At 41.6% G+C, this 15,161-nt stretch overlaps 1 protein-coding gene across 1 annotated transcript in view; it reads right to left on the bottom strand.

Moving 5' to 3' along the window:
- Positions 1-15,161, bottom strand: part of cdin1 (CDAN1 interacting nuclease 1) — a 55,398-nt gene that overhangs the window by 25,793 nt on the left and 14,444 nt on the right. Inside the window, exons 6-11 of the mRNA XM_061083053.1 lie at positions 13,434-13,506; positions 6,118-6,197; positions 5,718-5,767; positions 3,928-3,995; positions 2,529-2,594; positions 2,202-2,307 (exon numbers count right to left, since the gene is read on the bottom strand). Of these exons, the coding sequence (XP_060939036.1) occupies positions 2,202-2,307; positions 2,529-2,594; positions 3,928-3,995; positions 5,718-5,767; positions 6,118-6,197; positions 13,434-13,506 (443 nt within the window). The remainder of the gene's footprint in view (positions 1-2,201; positions 2,308-2,528; positions 2,595-3,927; positions 3,996-5,717; positions 5,768-6,117; positions 6,198-13,433; positions 13,507-15,161) is intronic.

Raw genomic sequence — 15,161 nt, 5'->3', positions numbered from 1 at the left:
AGTGAATATCAATGAAAGACACCCGCGAGCAGATATATAAGGCTCGGAGTAATCCTAACCGTCCAATCAAGCTGTTAGTGTTCTGATAGTTTGACCTACTGTAAACTAAAGCCACGAGGAACAAAGAGGAGGCCCGGAGACAGATAAATGCCATTTTCTGCAGTTTAAACAAGGAAAGCATGTCAACTTATACAGAAACATATTTAGGGAGACATCTAATCTTCATGTCATGCAGCGATCACTTATATCTTTTCACTAGCCATGGTCTAAGAGTACTTTGGCGCATAAACAAAGCCTTTTTACATTCACACACTTTCTTAAAAGGGATATAATGAGTCCTACAAATATATTTTCATATTCACACCTCTATAACTTTTAGTTCCTAATGGCAATAATAGGAAGTAAATTTAAAAAACGCTTTCCTTCTGGGAGCAGGCCATTTGTAAATCAAACCATGTGACTCAGAGAAAATAAAATGCATCATTGATTATGACCTTGACCTCATCCTTCGCATTTTAACTACTCAGTGATATTAGATGAGTCATCGTCCCTGAGAAATCAAATAATGGTTCTGCCAGCAGCTTCTGGGTAAAACCAGGAGGTCAGTGGTCTATAGTCAGGGATATCGTTTTCTGAACATAGAGCCATTACTCCCTTGATGTTTGTTTAGCTATGACTCAAAAACTTTCCTGTAAGGTATTGCAACTTGACATTTTTACATCATTACATCATAAGATAGTTCTTCAGAACTCTGACTAAAGTTGGAATGTTTCAAGAGGTTTTAGATTTTTTGTTTTGGCAATAATAAAACTACACTTGTCCAGATACTGACTTACCTTACTACCATTTTATTTAAATTTAAATTAAACCATATGTTCCTGGGCCTGTTTGTGATAAGAAGAGGCTTAAATTACAAGAGCATAAAAGAGAACAATCAATTTTCAATGAAAATAAAAAAAAGGTGATCTACATCTGGATAAAACCTGGTTTGAATAAATCTTTCACTACCTTATCAGTGATGGGCAGAAAATCGAGGGATTACTCTGGGTTGGGGATGAATGCATACAAAACCACACCATGACAATTCATTCATGGCCAAACAGTTTCTTGTTCTGTGTTGCGGTCTTGATAGATTGAGAAATCTGATCCAAGAAAACCCAAACGAGACAGAGAATGAGAGAGTCTAGCTGTGCCCAGGGTCTGAAACCTCCTGGCGCTTCAGTGCCATGTCACAACATGTCAGCTGGCCGTCATGGCTGATGGGAGCCTGGGCCACAGTGAGGTGAATGGAGGCTGTGGGGGCAACTTTTCGAATCTGGTGACTGGAACTCTGTGCCACGGGAGGCAAGAAATATAAAGAGCATGTGTGACCGACCCCTACTCTCCTCATTGTGTGTGTCATTCCACCCGAACTCAGTTTGAAATGAAGCCTAAATTATTTGGATAATGGCAGAGGATACTTTATATGACAGGTGCTCATAGCCAATATTCTTTACTATGATTAAAAAGTGAATGGGTGACCTATGCCCTAATTTATTCATTGGTTGGGACTTTATATGACATTTGCAGCCTTTAAAAATATAAACTAGCACATGTATAACTGCAGGAAAAGGAGCTTATAACACCCACGCAAGTCTCTTTCCTCCAGAGACAGTGAAATAAGTCTGCATGTTGTACTGCTTTTCATTCTAGATGTAAGAAACACACATTTACATGCACACACACACACGGACATACACACACACACACACACACGTCTGTTGCCCCGAGGTCAGACCACAAGGGCCCGTTCCTGTCCAGACGTTCTCATGACAACAGATGCAATGGATTAATCACCCATTTCCCAGCTTTCCTTTGAAAACAATATGTGTACTCTGGAAAACAATCAGGCTCCCAGGCAGACCATTCAGGCTGTAAAAGCTTCAGTGACTGGCTGGATGTGGAAGTAGCGTGATGTGCCACATGTACTACAGAGAAGCGTGGGGTTAGTGCGGCCGATGCCAAAGAGGAAGTGGTTAGCGTTGTAAGACTGAGATATGAGTCGCATTTATAAAGCTGATTGTTGGTTTGTGGTCCGAAAAGGAGAAGTTATAAACAATATGCAGTCTGGGAAAACGGTAGTTTCAACATGCTTTTATTGATTGAGCTAGAGGGAATACAAAAAATAATACAAGGAGGTGAGAATGAGAAAGATGACTCGCCTGTTCCAGTAGCTCCAGAACTGCTCGTTGAGATAGGTGCGATGACTGTAGTCGTCTCCAAATGAGGCTTTGCTCTCAATCCAGTGCACAATGTGTCCTTCCACAGCTTTTAATAAATAAAAACACGGGAAAAGCTCAGTAAACAGACGGGCAAGAACACTACACAAGCAGGATCCAGATGTGACATTTGCCCAGTTTATTCCCTATAATTCACAAAAATCAAAGAACATCTGGCATTAAAATGACAATGTTTTGACAATTGCATAATGCTCTTTGAGGTTAAACCACCCAAGTTGTGATAATGACATTTATGATGCAAATACTGACCGATTGGAACCTCCAGGATGATATCAGGTGTTTTGTCATAGCCCATAGCTCTCAGTTGGTTTTCATCTGCAGGAAATAAAAGAGCAGAATAAGTTTTACTCTTCACTGAACAGGTTTTATTAAGTAATCAGATCATCGATCACAGGCTACTGACCTAACCGCATTCAGCAAGGTGCCGGTAACAAAACCCCTCATTGGGAGCAAAGCAGACAAAATAACAGTAGAGGACAGGAAGCACGGTAAGACCATTAACTACATCTGCCACATATTCGCTTTCATTGCACAAAAACACATTAAAGCCCAGTTACAGACTTGCTCTCCAGTTTTGCAGTTTGGCAGGGCTTTATAAAATATATAGCAGGAGGACAAGGTTGGCATTATAGCCTCTGGAAGCCTGACCCCCGCCTGCAAACGCTGCAACCACTGTCCTTGACTTCTGGCGTGCTTCAGCCATTATCCCTACAACACCTGATTTCTCCATTAAATCTCAGGCTGACCAGGTCATTCGGTTCCAAAAGGCCTGCCTCTTTGTCTCCAGCCAAGCTCAACTAATGGGGCGTGGAAGGGAATTGAGGAGAGATGGAGGGTGGCGGTGTCGGTGGTGGTGAGGAGCTAGCGTCAGCCAAGGATGGAGAAAGAGAGCCGAGTGAGGTCAGGGAGGCTGCCAGAGGCCTGCAGTGGGGCATCCTGGGTGGGGTAATGTGTGTGTGTGTGTGTGTGTGTGGGTGGGTTGGGATGGGGACCTCTATTCACTCCTACCAGGCTGTTGACATTGTCATGTGGCTCTGATCGCCTTTTTACATCACCTTTGATTAAAATTAATGGGCCATCCCTGCTGTTGGGTAGCTTCTTTGCAATCCATTCATCAGATGGGGTGAGGCTGCCTCCGTGGCCCTCGTGCCCCCCGAACTCTGACAGTTTTAGAACAGTCCTCTGTACAGCCCTGGAGAAAGGTCAGCACTCCAGGTCCAAATAAATGATATGGTCCTAATGACAGAGGGAATGACTTTTATCCTTCATCAGTCATCTGACCTCGGGGATGGTGATGATGGGCTAACTGGGGGAGGGGGCCTGATTTAATATTATTGGAAGAAGACAATGTTGGAAGGAAAGTATGTTAAAAAAAATTATCTGAAAATATAACTGGTCAAAATATTAGGAACCACAACCATGTTATAATACGATTCTAAGATTAAGATTCTACCTTTATTCTTTAAATATTCATTGTAGCCTGGTGCATATTTGGTATAAGCTTCTGGTTCCAAATCAATAGGTGATAACATCCTGTGCATCAGTCATGTCTGGGTCTTCTCTTACTTAGCTTACACAAAAGACAACACTGACACAACCAAAGTGACCTGAAAACAGGGGATGACAAGGAGGTCAAAGGTCAGCTTACCCAGAAAGGAAAGGTTTCTCTCGTTAAGTTTGTCCCGCAGCAGCACTTCATGCTCTTGGCCAATGGCGCTGAGGATAGAGAGTCAAGGATTCCAACGTACAGTACAGTAACAGACGTATATTCTATCATAACATAGAAATGCTCAGATCGTTACTGAAATAAAAGGTACTTCTGAAAATACATACAGCTTTAAGGTGTGAGTAGCATTTTTGTTTTACTTGGATAAAGTGGGTTGTTTAATCCATAAAATCGTATTAAAGACTTTTAATACTTTTTTTAAAGAGAGAATAATTCACCCAGTTTTTCTATTTTATTTTAAAAAGCCGAGTGTGCATGTCTTAAAACAAAATAAAGCATTTTGCTGCTAAACCAATTATGAGAAAGTTGATTTTTATAAAGCTTTTGAAACAAGTTCATTGTGACAGGTATCATAACTGCTATAACAGCAATACTGCAATAGCAGATGTGTTTCATGTTTAAAAGCAAATAGAGCTTCAAGGGACTGATTTCTTAGTGATTTAAAGACTTGATTCTCTGAGGAAAGTTTTTTTTCTTCTCAGTTGTCCAAATTCAGAATCTGCTTTTTCTCCCCCACTGGTTTACTATGCAAAGTGAGAGCCATTTCTCTTCATGCCGATGTATAAAGTCTCCAGGTCAACCTTAATCCGCTTTCACAACAAATCTCCAAAGTGCATTAGGAAAATGAGGAAAACGAAACACATGCCAATTTGGCAAAATGCACAGAGCGCCTGGACTATTGCTGCTCCACTCATTCCTCTAGAATCCCTGAGAAAAAAAAATGCTTTTAGAATAAATGCCATTTTTCATCAGTACGCAAGATGCTTGATTCCACAGTAAGGCCGGATATCATATGCATAACTTGCCTACTACAAGAGATATAGAGAAAAGTACTTAGGCTATTGTATCCTCAACATACACTAATCACTTAAAAGAGAAAGAACTAAACTTTCTTTCTCATGTGTGGATGAGCTCTTTGTAAGCACAGAGTAGAAGGGCAGTGACGATGAACTCTGTGTGAGTCACTGACTAAAAGAGCTGACAACAAAAAAAAGTAAAAAGGGCATGTAGAAGGAGGGCAGGATGGGACAGGGTTCAGCGACTATGAACAGAGCAGCCCAGCCCCGCACACCAAAGCCTGGACAGACATGATACCACACAGACTTGCACACTCATTCAAATAAGTCTCCTCCCACTGGAAAGAGTTGGTCTGCCACACAGCTGCTTCCCCTTACACAGCCTGGACTAAAATCTTTCTCCTATTGTCAAAGCTAAGGCGCTGGGTATTAGCTGTAGCTGGGCAATGGGAAAGGAGCGGAAACACTAGAAATATACAATTGAATTAAACATTTATATAAAAAAACAATATGCCATTGAAAATTCCAAGTTGCCCAAAACTGTGAGTGAGAATCCTCAGAGGTATAAACAGTGATAATTAAACAAAATAACAAATCTTCTGGGTTATATAAAAATATCAAACAAAAGAACAAGAAGAACACGAGGGTTATGAATGCTAATTTTTTTGTTCTTCTATCATAGAACATTGGGTGTGATCCACTGCGTGCACATGGAGGTGCATTTAGATCCGTTTTTCCTCCTCCTCTTTCCTCCATCACCTTCCAGCCCCTGTATCGGTGATAGCGGGATGGCAGGCAGAATGAAACACTTCCCCTGTGAAGCAGAACTTTTATGTCAGGTGAAGCCAGACACATCTCATCCCCTTCAATAGCTCCTCGTCAATTTCAGGCTTAAAATTTTATGGGATAGGATACTGTTTGATGCAGTCTACCAGCGGTCCATAACAGCAGTCATTTATTGTGCACTGAAAAGAGGGGGAAGAAATATTATGGCGTGCGAAAAGGGCGGGTGAGCGGGTGGGAGGGAGGGAGGGAGGCGAGGTGAGGGAAGGAAGCCCCGTACAGTGCGCTCCGGGAGAGGAGAAAACACATGAGAAGCAGGCAGATTGGCAGGCATGACCGCCGGCTCTCACGTGACCTCATCAGCAAACATGAGCGGCTGAAGACGCCTGTCAGCCGGTTACGACGTTTAAAACCTCACTGTACATACGCAGTCGATTTGTAACACGGAAACGTGACACAGGTAATTAAAACAATCAATTAAAAATTATTTCCTATAATATTTTTGCTTAAATTTTATATTTAAAACACTTACCTGGTAGATGTTCTTGGCCAAAATTTGGTCTGGGATTAACGATGGCTCCTTCAGCATACTGTTGAGGACCGGTTTAGAGGCTGAGAACAAGAGAGAATGGGACAAAAGCATAAAAATCTCATATATATTATTATGCAAATTACATCAAACATTAGTCTTTTTCTAGTTGTCTCATTTCTTACAAACGTAGAAGAAAAAAAATGTAATTCCTGCAAAAGCAAACTATTAAAATATGGAGACAAAGCCCAGACATGGCCCGCTGTAATTCACCATGCAACTGCTAATGCAGTATTTTCACTCTAGCCCATTAGATGGCCGCTTGGTGTCTGTACAGATTTTCTATATATAAATGTTTCAGTCCAGAGCACAGGAGCACCATGTAGTTTATCTATGTTATGAACGCCGACTATTCTGCATCTCTCATCCCCATTCTTGCTCTACTAACATTATAAATCAGAGAGGGAAGCCCGCTGGATTGATTCGCTGGTACTGCAACAGCAAAAAAAAAAAGATTCCTTAAATCATTTCTTAAAAAGATCGGGATTAAATGGATTGTATCATTGTGTGACGAAATGGTTGAGGCACGCCATTTTAGTGATATATATACACACGTGGTCCTGACAGACTTGCGGCAATACAGACAATACAAGGAATGTTTCTATTCACATTTCAGGCATGGGTGGTGCCTGTGCCAACACTGCACACAGACTCCCAAGCTCATCGTGAAAACAGTGCATAACATAACTGTTAAACACTGGACAGGTTTATTTAAAGATTTATCAAAATGGCTCGAAAAGTGACTTAAATAAAAAAAAAAGGATGGATGAGAAAAGACTTGAGTGTACATTTACAAATGCTGACTGGATCATTAGGCGTCTCGTTAATAGAAAGGCATTTAAAAGAACGTTAAAAAAAAAATCCTTAAGACCCTTCCATTCTATCTTGTCTTGTCCCTTTGCATTTCTTTCATGGGCATCACTTCTTCTGAAAACCATGGAGGACAAACAGAGCTCTGATCCCTCGTCTACCTTATGACGAAATAAAGGAGGGTGGAAGAAGAACAAAGCACATTCAGCGCTGCCTCCTCTATTTCCGTTTCTTCTTCTTTGTCTCCATCTTTCTCTGCCACCTCCTCTCCATTTCCACCTCTCCCAGCGACGGCGTACTCCCCCAGCCCATCCCATAACCCCGCGCTCCTTCTTAGAGCTGCAAGGCACAGGGCTGTGCTTTATTTCTTTGCTCATTTTTCTCGGAGATTGGTACCTTCACACGCAGATCCATACCGTGCTCCTGTGCAGTGCAGGCGGCGGTGAAGAAAGAGGGTTATATTTTCCCCTTGAGTTAGGACACCTCATGACAAATGATAATGGATAATCAATAAAGCGGGAAATATGAGGCAGCAAACTTTATGAAGCCAGGAGACATATTACTCCCCAACAACACTGGTTTCCCTTAACAAAGTCACTACTCGAATGTGCCTAATAATCTGAAGGAAAATCAAAGGACCTGCAACCACATCAGCAATATTGGCAACTTATTCCACTTTAATGGCATTTTGATTGATTTTTTCCCTCTTCCTAATGGTCGCTTTATAGATTTGACGCTGCTTCTGCAAAACAGTAGTGTGTAATAAACCTCCCTGAAGGCAAACGGCAGCCATTAAAGCTCTTGTCTTACTAGCGCTCATAATTGAAGGTTGACCACCAAACACATTTTGGTCTCACGCGGAAAAAAAACACACACAAACACACACTCCCTACACAGCTCTCTCTCTCTCTTTCGCTCTCCCCCTCTCGCTCTCCTTGTCTCTCCAACCCCTTGATGTTTTCGGTGGACGGCCATAACAAGTGACAGGATCCCTTTCTCCTGCTCTTTCCGAGCGATGGGGTTAAAAATAGCCATAAAAAGGTGACCTTGGCGCTGACATTGTAGAATTTCAGCCAAGCATTGACCTGATGAAAATGGAAGGCCAGGCCGCTAATAAATCAGGATGCTTTTAAAATGAGTTTACCCTAATGCTCATTCATCACGGGCTGTAATGCCATTTGCAGGCCGAGGATCCGCTGCTGTGCACAAACACAGCAGTAAATAACAACAGGGTCCTAGTATCCCTCGCATCGTTGCAGCCTCCAACATCAGCATACATTTATTAAAGACATCCCCGCCTTGCACGGCAAGACTCCTCTATGACACCCTGAGCTCCTCTCTGCCACACACACACAGCAGGCTCTTTAAATACACACTCAAAAGGCACACACACAGACACACACGCACATAAAACACGTGCAGAAAAATAAAAAGCATAATCTGAGGAGCACCAGACACGGAGAACAAAGCCCTGCAGCACGACTTTGCACCTTGTAAACATTCGCAAAATTTACTGTAATTGTCCCATGTTGGTATAAATTCTGACTAAGGTACCGTATCAGATCGTCAACATCTGAAAAGAAGAAACAAAAACACACACACACGCGGAGAGAAGAGGAGAATAATGGATGTGAGACGCTACGCCTCCATCGGGATTCGCTAAAGAAAACAGCAAGTGTAAACAAATCACGGGCTTGTTTTCATATGCAATTCCAAAACAAGATAAACTATATAAAGCAAGGTAACAGCAACATAACCTTGGCTTGATTTCTCATTGCTCATACTTCATCATTTGAAACTGCTCTTCCCTCTCTCCACTAGGGTGAAAAAGTCATTATCTCAAACACAAAAAAATGTCGAGAAACCTCATTAGATCGCAACATTTGTTGAGGGAGGGCCGTAATAAACAGTAACGGATGACGATAGTTATTGCCCCTGACACTGATGAGCTCCTCTGCAAGTTTGTTTATTAATTAAAAAACCCACTTTTTTTTTCCACGGGTGGGGAGGGTTTAGGGGGGGGCGCTTCCCATTTCCTCTCCATGCCCCCCCTTCCACCCACACTCCCCGTGCACACAAGCCATTGAGCTGTGGAGGGGCACTCGTTCATCAAACTTCATGGAGCAAGGGAGAGACAGGTCCTGATAATGTGCGCCGCTAAAGCTGATTTTCCATGATGAATCTCGGAGCATATAAATTGGCTAATATCTGAAAACATTTACAGATACTAGAGGAATTGACTACTTGTGGGACATGATGGATGAGGCTCTCCGACGCCGGCCGACAGCTCTGCAAATCTCTGCGGCTGCCTAAAGCCCTCATTTGATTTTCCAATTTACTCCTTTTAAATTTATCCTCCCGTATTGAAAAAAAAAAACAGAGGATGGGAACGAGAGAGAGAGAGAGAGTGTGGGAGATGAGACGAAAGGAAGAAAATAAAATGCGTGTGTGTTTTTTTTTAAAAGATATCTGTGGTGGTGTGTATGTGCTAGTTGATGATATGAGGTGGTATCTCGTGTGCAGGAGGAGCCCAGTCCCTGAAGAGGTTACTGGGGCAGAACTGATCTGCTTCCACCTGATTCTCCCTGATAGCGTTGAGATAGAACTCTACGCTTGTGTGTGTGTGTGTGTGTGTGTGTGTGTGTGTGTGTGTGTATGTGTGTGTGTGTGTGTGTGGCAGCAGTAATAGCAGATCTGGGAAGGTGCTGCTATGAAGAGAGGCTTCCTAGGTCAGGCCATTAGACTGTGGCAGAGGCTGACTGGAGCTTCTCTGCTGAAAAGGGAGTAATTAGTATACTTGTCAAGTGAAGTGCCACGCTGATGCTTACCTCCCTTGCACCCACCCCTCGCATGCATACACAAAAGCACAGAAACACTCATGCTGCCTTCGCCTCCTTACTCCCTCCCTTCTGGCTAATGAAGTGCCCTTGCTCTCATTATTTGAAAGAAAGGCTACATATACACACCGGCTCCACCATAGCAGAGAGGTGAGGGAGAGAGGAGAGGGGCACTTGAAGACAACAGAGGAGGAACCCGAACAATCATCGCGGACACCGAGTTGAGATTTTACTGGATAGAATGTAATAAAGTATCAGTTATCAACACGTCTGATCTGCAAAACACTGAAGCTATTATGAATTCTGTCAAGGAACCAAAGGATCGAAGTCGACGCTAACATTCTCACAGTGTTAACATCAAACACAGGACATTTATAACCTCGCGTACAAGGCTTCTGTAAAGGAATGTGACAATAAATCTTAAAGGCGGTCGAATCACATAGTTACAAAACATGGAGCAGCAATCTAATCTGGAGCTGGGCCTTGGGAAAATGGAAAAGGTCAAATAGCTGGCAAAATTGCCTCCTCAAAAAAGTATGTCTAAATCTAGAGGCACATCAACTCCTGTCAAAGGAGGAATAGAGAGAAAGATGAAGAGATAGCAGGGAGGGGAAGAGAAAGAGCAGCAGCTCCCCCAATGTGCCTGTTGGTGACTTTGAAAGTTAGTGGTGTTGAAATGACAATATGCTTTTTTTTTGTATTATTTACAAAACCCATCAGTAGGCTGAGACATGTAGTGAACACACGATGCAGGTTTAATCCAGTTTCTGTCCACATCATTTGTGTCAACTTTAACATTTGAATTCATTTTGACATTCAATCATTTTTCGATTAATTCATTATTACAATTTTTACATCATATTAAATCAAGTTTTTTGACAGGAGGAAACAAATTTAAAATATTTTTTTTCAATTAATTTCTATTAAATTGTATTATCACAGTGGTCTTAAATCATATAACTTTGAAAGGTATCATTTGTTTTTCACAAGGCAAAGCAATTTGTAAATATAGATATTGAAGGGTTTAATGACTGATAATTGTATACCTTATTATCTTTAATGGGAGATTTCGTGTAGATAGATACTGGAAATAAAAAAAGCAATAAAATAAGAAATTCATGCAAATAAATGCTTTTGTATTTTTCTGTACTTTCATAGATTGTCCTTACTAATGGAATTGTAATAAATTATCTTATCAAAAAGGCTGCGGCTTGCTGTTGACATGCAAAAAGTGGAAATAAAGAGCCAAAAATTCCCATGTGACCTTTCCTTAGCCAGCACCCCGTCTGTTTTCATAAGACAAGGAGCGTTATGGATGTTGATATCATATTCAATATGCGATAAAACTGCTTTGAATTTATCGATTTATTTACCAAAGCCAGATAGATTTCATTCAGCGTGACTGATGCTCCCTCCAATACTTTTGCTGCGAGCTGAGACTCATCGGTGGTGCCGCCATGTAGAGGTGTATAGTGGTGGTGGAGGTGGAGGTGGTGGTGTGTGTGGGTGTGTGTAGCTATTGGAAAGGAGGGAGGGAGGGAGGGATGGAGTGGAGGAGGAGGGGGGGCGCTACAACAAGAGAGCAAAACAAAACAAGGAAGGGACAGAAAACAATTTAAAACTCTGTATTGATCCAGCAGTAGTGATTGTACATATATTCCACAGTCCCATAGGCCCCATTCCTGTGTCTCTTAAATGCAAAGAGAGAAAGAAGGGAAATAAAAAAAAAAAAAGTGGGAAAAAAACGATGGTGTAAGGCAAAAGGCAAGCCACTCACCCAGTTGGGGGTAATGTCCCTTATATAGAAGTCTATTGATCTTTGCAGTGCGCCTGCCTGCCCCCCCCTCTGGAGTCCGACAAAAGCACACACACACACACACACACACACACACACACACACACACACACACACACACACACACACACACACACACACACACACACACACACACACACACACACACACACACACACACACACACACACACACACACACACACACACACACACACACACACACACACACACACACACACACACATATACTCGCCCACTCTGGGGCTTGTAGGGGGGCATGACAGATATGCCTGCCAATAGCACTGAACCAACCTGTTAGCTAATTGCCAACAAAGACAATTATCCCTGCATTGTTTCATAATGGAAACACATTAATGGAGTCTAATATACACACGGGGAGATTGGACGCTTTGACCGGGAAGCCCATGTGGGCAGAGATTCATTTGCAGCGGCCAGGCAGGTCACGGGGAGATTGCAGAGAAGCTCTTTAAAAACAAAAGTCACCCTCACGGCCACTGACTTTACAATAGGCGACAGTGGAACGGCAATGTCGAATGAAATCTTCATTTAAAAAGTATTCCAGCAGACAATGGTCAAACTATTTTACCAGATGAAATCGTAAGTGAATTTTAATCTGATCTAAATCGTATCAGATTTTCTCACAGTGTGTGTCCTCAATTTCGGCAAAATATGGATCTGTACAATCGCTCTGTACAAGAACCATGGCCATGACATCGCTCACTAGCCTGCAAATGCTGAGACGGTTACAAGAAGATGGTTACAACACTGTTTTAAAATTAAACAACGATCATCAGGGGAAGTTTCATCGGCTACAAATCCATTCCGAGCAATAATAAAGCATGTTTTCACTGTATGGAGATGGAGGGATGCGATGTGCTATTATCTGAGACGGAGTGCTCCTCCTGGATGAATGCCCTGTTCTACAAGCTGCTCAGACTAGTATTTTGACAGGCAGTGGATAACGGTGGGTCCAAAGCAATCACATCTTTGACTTTGACAAATGGCTGTGCTGTGGCGAAGTTGAAAATAACACACATCCACTTTAATCTCTTTCTTGATTATATTGGAAGCACGTCTTTTTGACATCATGCGATTCACTCTCAAAGCACTGACTACTCCGCGGATACACACACCCAGGCCTCAGGATATGCCTATTTTTTGGTAATCCCAGGATAAGAGAAGAAAAGGAAAAGAGAAAGGGAATTAAATAATATCAAACGCAAGTTTAACTGCCAGTATCTCTCCGGAATCATTTTCCCGGAGATACAAGAAATGTCTGGTCAGGAAATGAATATAACTAGAATGTACACAAATTCGGGACAACGTCTTTGACACATTTAGAAATCGTCTCCATGTTCGTCAGCGTTGCAGAGGAAAGGTTTGCTTTTCCTCAACTCACTTTCCGCAGCAATCACCAGTATGGACAGAGTTAGAGAAGGGGATGAGGGGAGAGAAGGCAGACGCAGATGGATGCATCGGGGGATGGAGGAGGGCAAGGGGAGAAATCAGGGCTGTTATAAATAACACTGATGAGGTGAGCTAGCATTGATCCACACCGCAGTTGAGAGGTGGGTGGTCCACACAGTGCTTAATTGCCAGTCATGTGCCCTGGGATGCAGCTACCACTAAATGTGGTCTTTGTCTCATTAGGCTTGGACAGGCTGAAAATACAGCAGCTAGAGCAGAAATTGGGACTTAAACAGAAAGAGATTCAAAAGACAAAGTGCTACAATTAAGAATGATGGAGGGGAATGATAGAAAGGACAAAATGGGAAATGGAAGAGTGTTACTCACGCAGTCCACCCTCCAGGTCCTGAAGGAATCTGTCCAGGATGATGCGAGCCATCAGTGCAGGAGACAGATCCACCTTTACATTGATTGAAAGGAAAAAAAAGGAGAATTAACCTTAATAAAAAACAGACTATGGCGTCAATAGGGACTTAATGCAGCTTCAAAACATAGGGATTGTGGAATTGTTATTCCTCTCTAGAGAACTGCTCCATTTACAAACCTTTAGACTAAATCTCAAATATCTAGCAGGAAGTACAGGCGTATTTCAAAGAGTCCAAGAATATGGCAGTGAAATTACACAGCCAGTCTAACTTGGGCTGATGTCACATGGATAATAATGATTGTAATGTCTCTAAATTATATTATTACGTTTTCAAACCTTGACCCAACTTTCGACAATCCCTGTGCAAATTGGTCTTTGAAAGCCTTGCTTTGCAATAACCTTTCCCACAGGAACAAGAGATTGCCTATTACGCAGCCAAGCTACCCAGCTGAATTGCCTTTGCCTCTGTCAAACGGACAACTGTAGTCTCTCATCTTGTATGAAAAAGCAGTGCACGCTCTGCCCAGGCTGGAGACAATGTAGAGCTTTAATCATCGAATGATCACCAAGGCAAAACTGTAGGAACCAACAGGACGCACCAGAGGGACTGTGGGAATGTGCTCCTCAGTAGGAAGGAGGGAACCTATGGCTGCAGCACTCTTTGAAGTCAAAGAAACCTTGAGGTGTGCAGAGTCTTGGTCTGTGCGCAGGGAGAAGCTCCGACAGGTAAACGCAGTAATGAAAGATACAATAGGAGACAACCTGACTGCTTTCCTTTCACAATGGATATAATAGAATTTTGGGGCGTGATGCTGATATTTATTTTACAGATTTGTCGGCCAATAAAAATTTGATTTTTAATGAGCGATGACCAAGACCGAGTTTAATTTTTGGGGGCCAATGATGATACTGATATTAGGGAATAATTGTTGCACTGGTAATGATCCATAAGATGTCATTATCAAACCCTTATGACAAAGAAATGTTATTGAGGCTTGATATTTTATAGTTAACCATACATTTTATTCTAAGTAACTATTAAAAAGAAAACACTAATGCAACTAAATATTTAAAACTTTAAAAGAGACAATAAAAAGGTTTTTTTAAAGGTAAAATGTTAAGATTAATACACATCATTTCTGAATTGTTTAATCTGTAATACAAAAAGTTTTTATATCAGTGCATATGAGCAAACATAAACGCATTACGGCTAAATTTATGGTCAACCAATTAGTTGTTCTGCCTCTAGTATCATTTACATGGTAATATCGTAATGAGTTGCACTGAATAACCAACAGCAATTGTGATGACTTACACAATGTGACGATTATTTAGTTAAATGAAGAGGAATCATAAATGGAAGTCTGTACAAGCTTTGAAAGTATGACTGACCGAGCCTCTCATAGAGGAATCGTTATCGCTGTTTGTTTACTGACATGAAAACTTCTATTTCATAGAATAAACTATGCAGAGAAGATGTGAATTTATATTTACAGATTATGTTTACAAATTACTTTTATTTTCTTTATTCAAGTTATATATTTTTGCATTTCCTTTTTATTTATCGTCATTAATAATACATTTTCTGGTTTAACTCTAAAACATAAAGCTTTAATTTAATTGCTCTGTCATAAGGGTTTGATAACGACATCTTATGACGATACATATCAGCTGACATATCAGTCCTG

The sequence above is a fragment of the Limanda limanda genome, chromosome 12, assembly GCF_963576545.1.
Source record: "Limanda limanda chromosome 12, fLimLim1.1, whole genome shotgun sequence".
In the NCBI taxonomy this organism is placed as follows: Eukaryota; Metazoa; Chordata; class Actinopteri; order Pleuronectiformes; family Pleuronectidae; genus Limanda; species Limanda limanda.
This window is presented reverse-complemented; position numbering and strand designations above follow the sequence as displayed.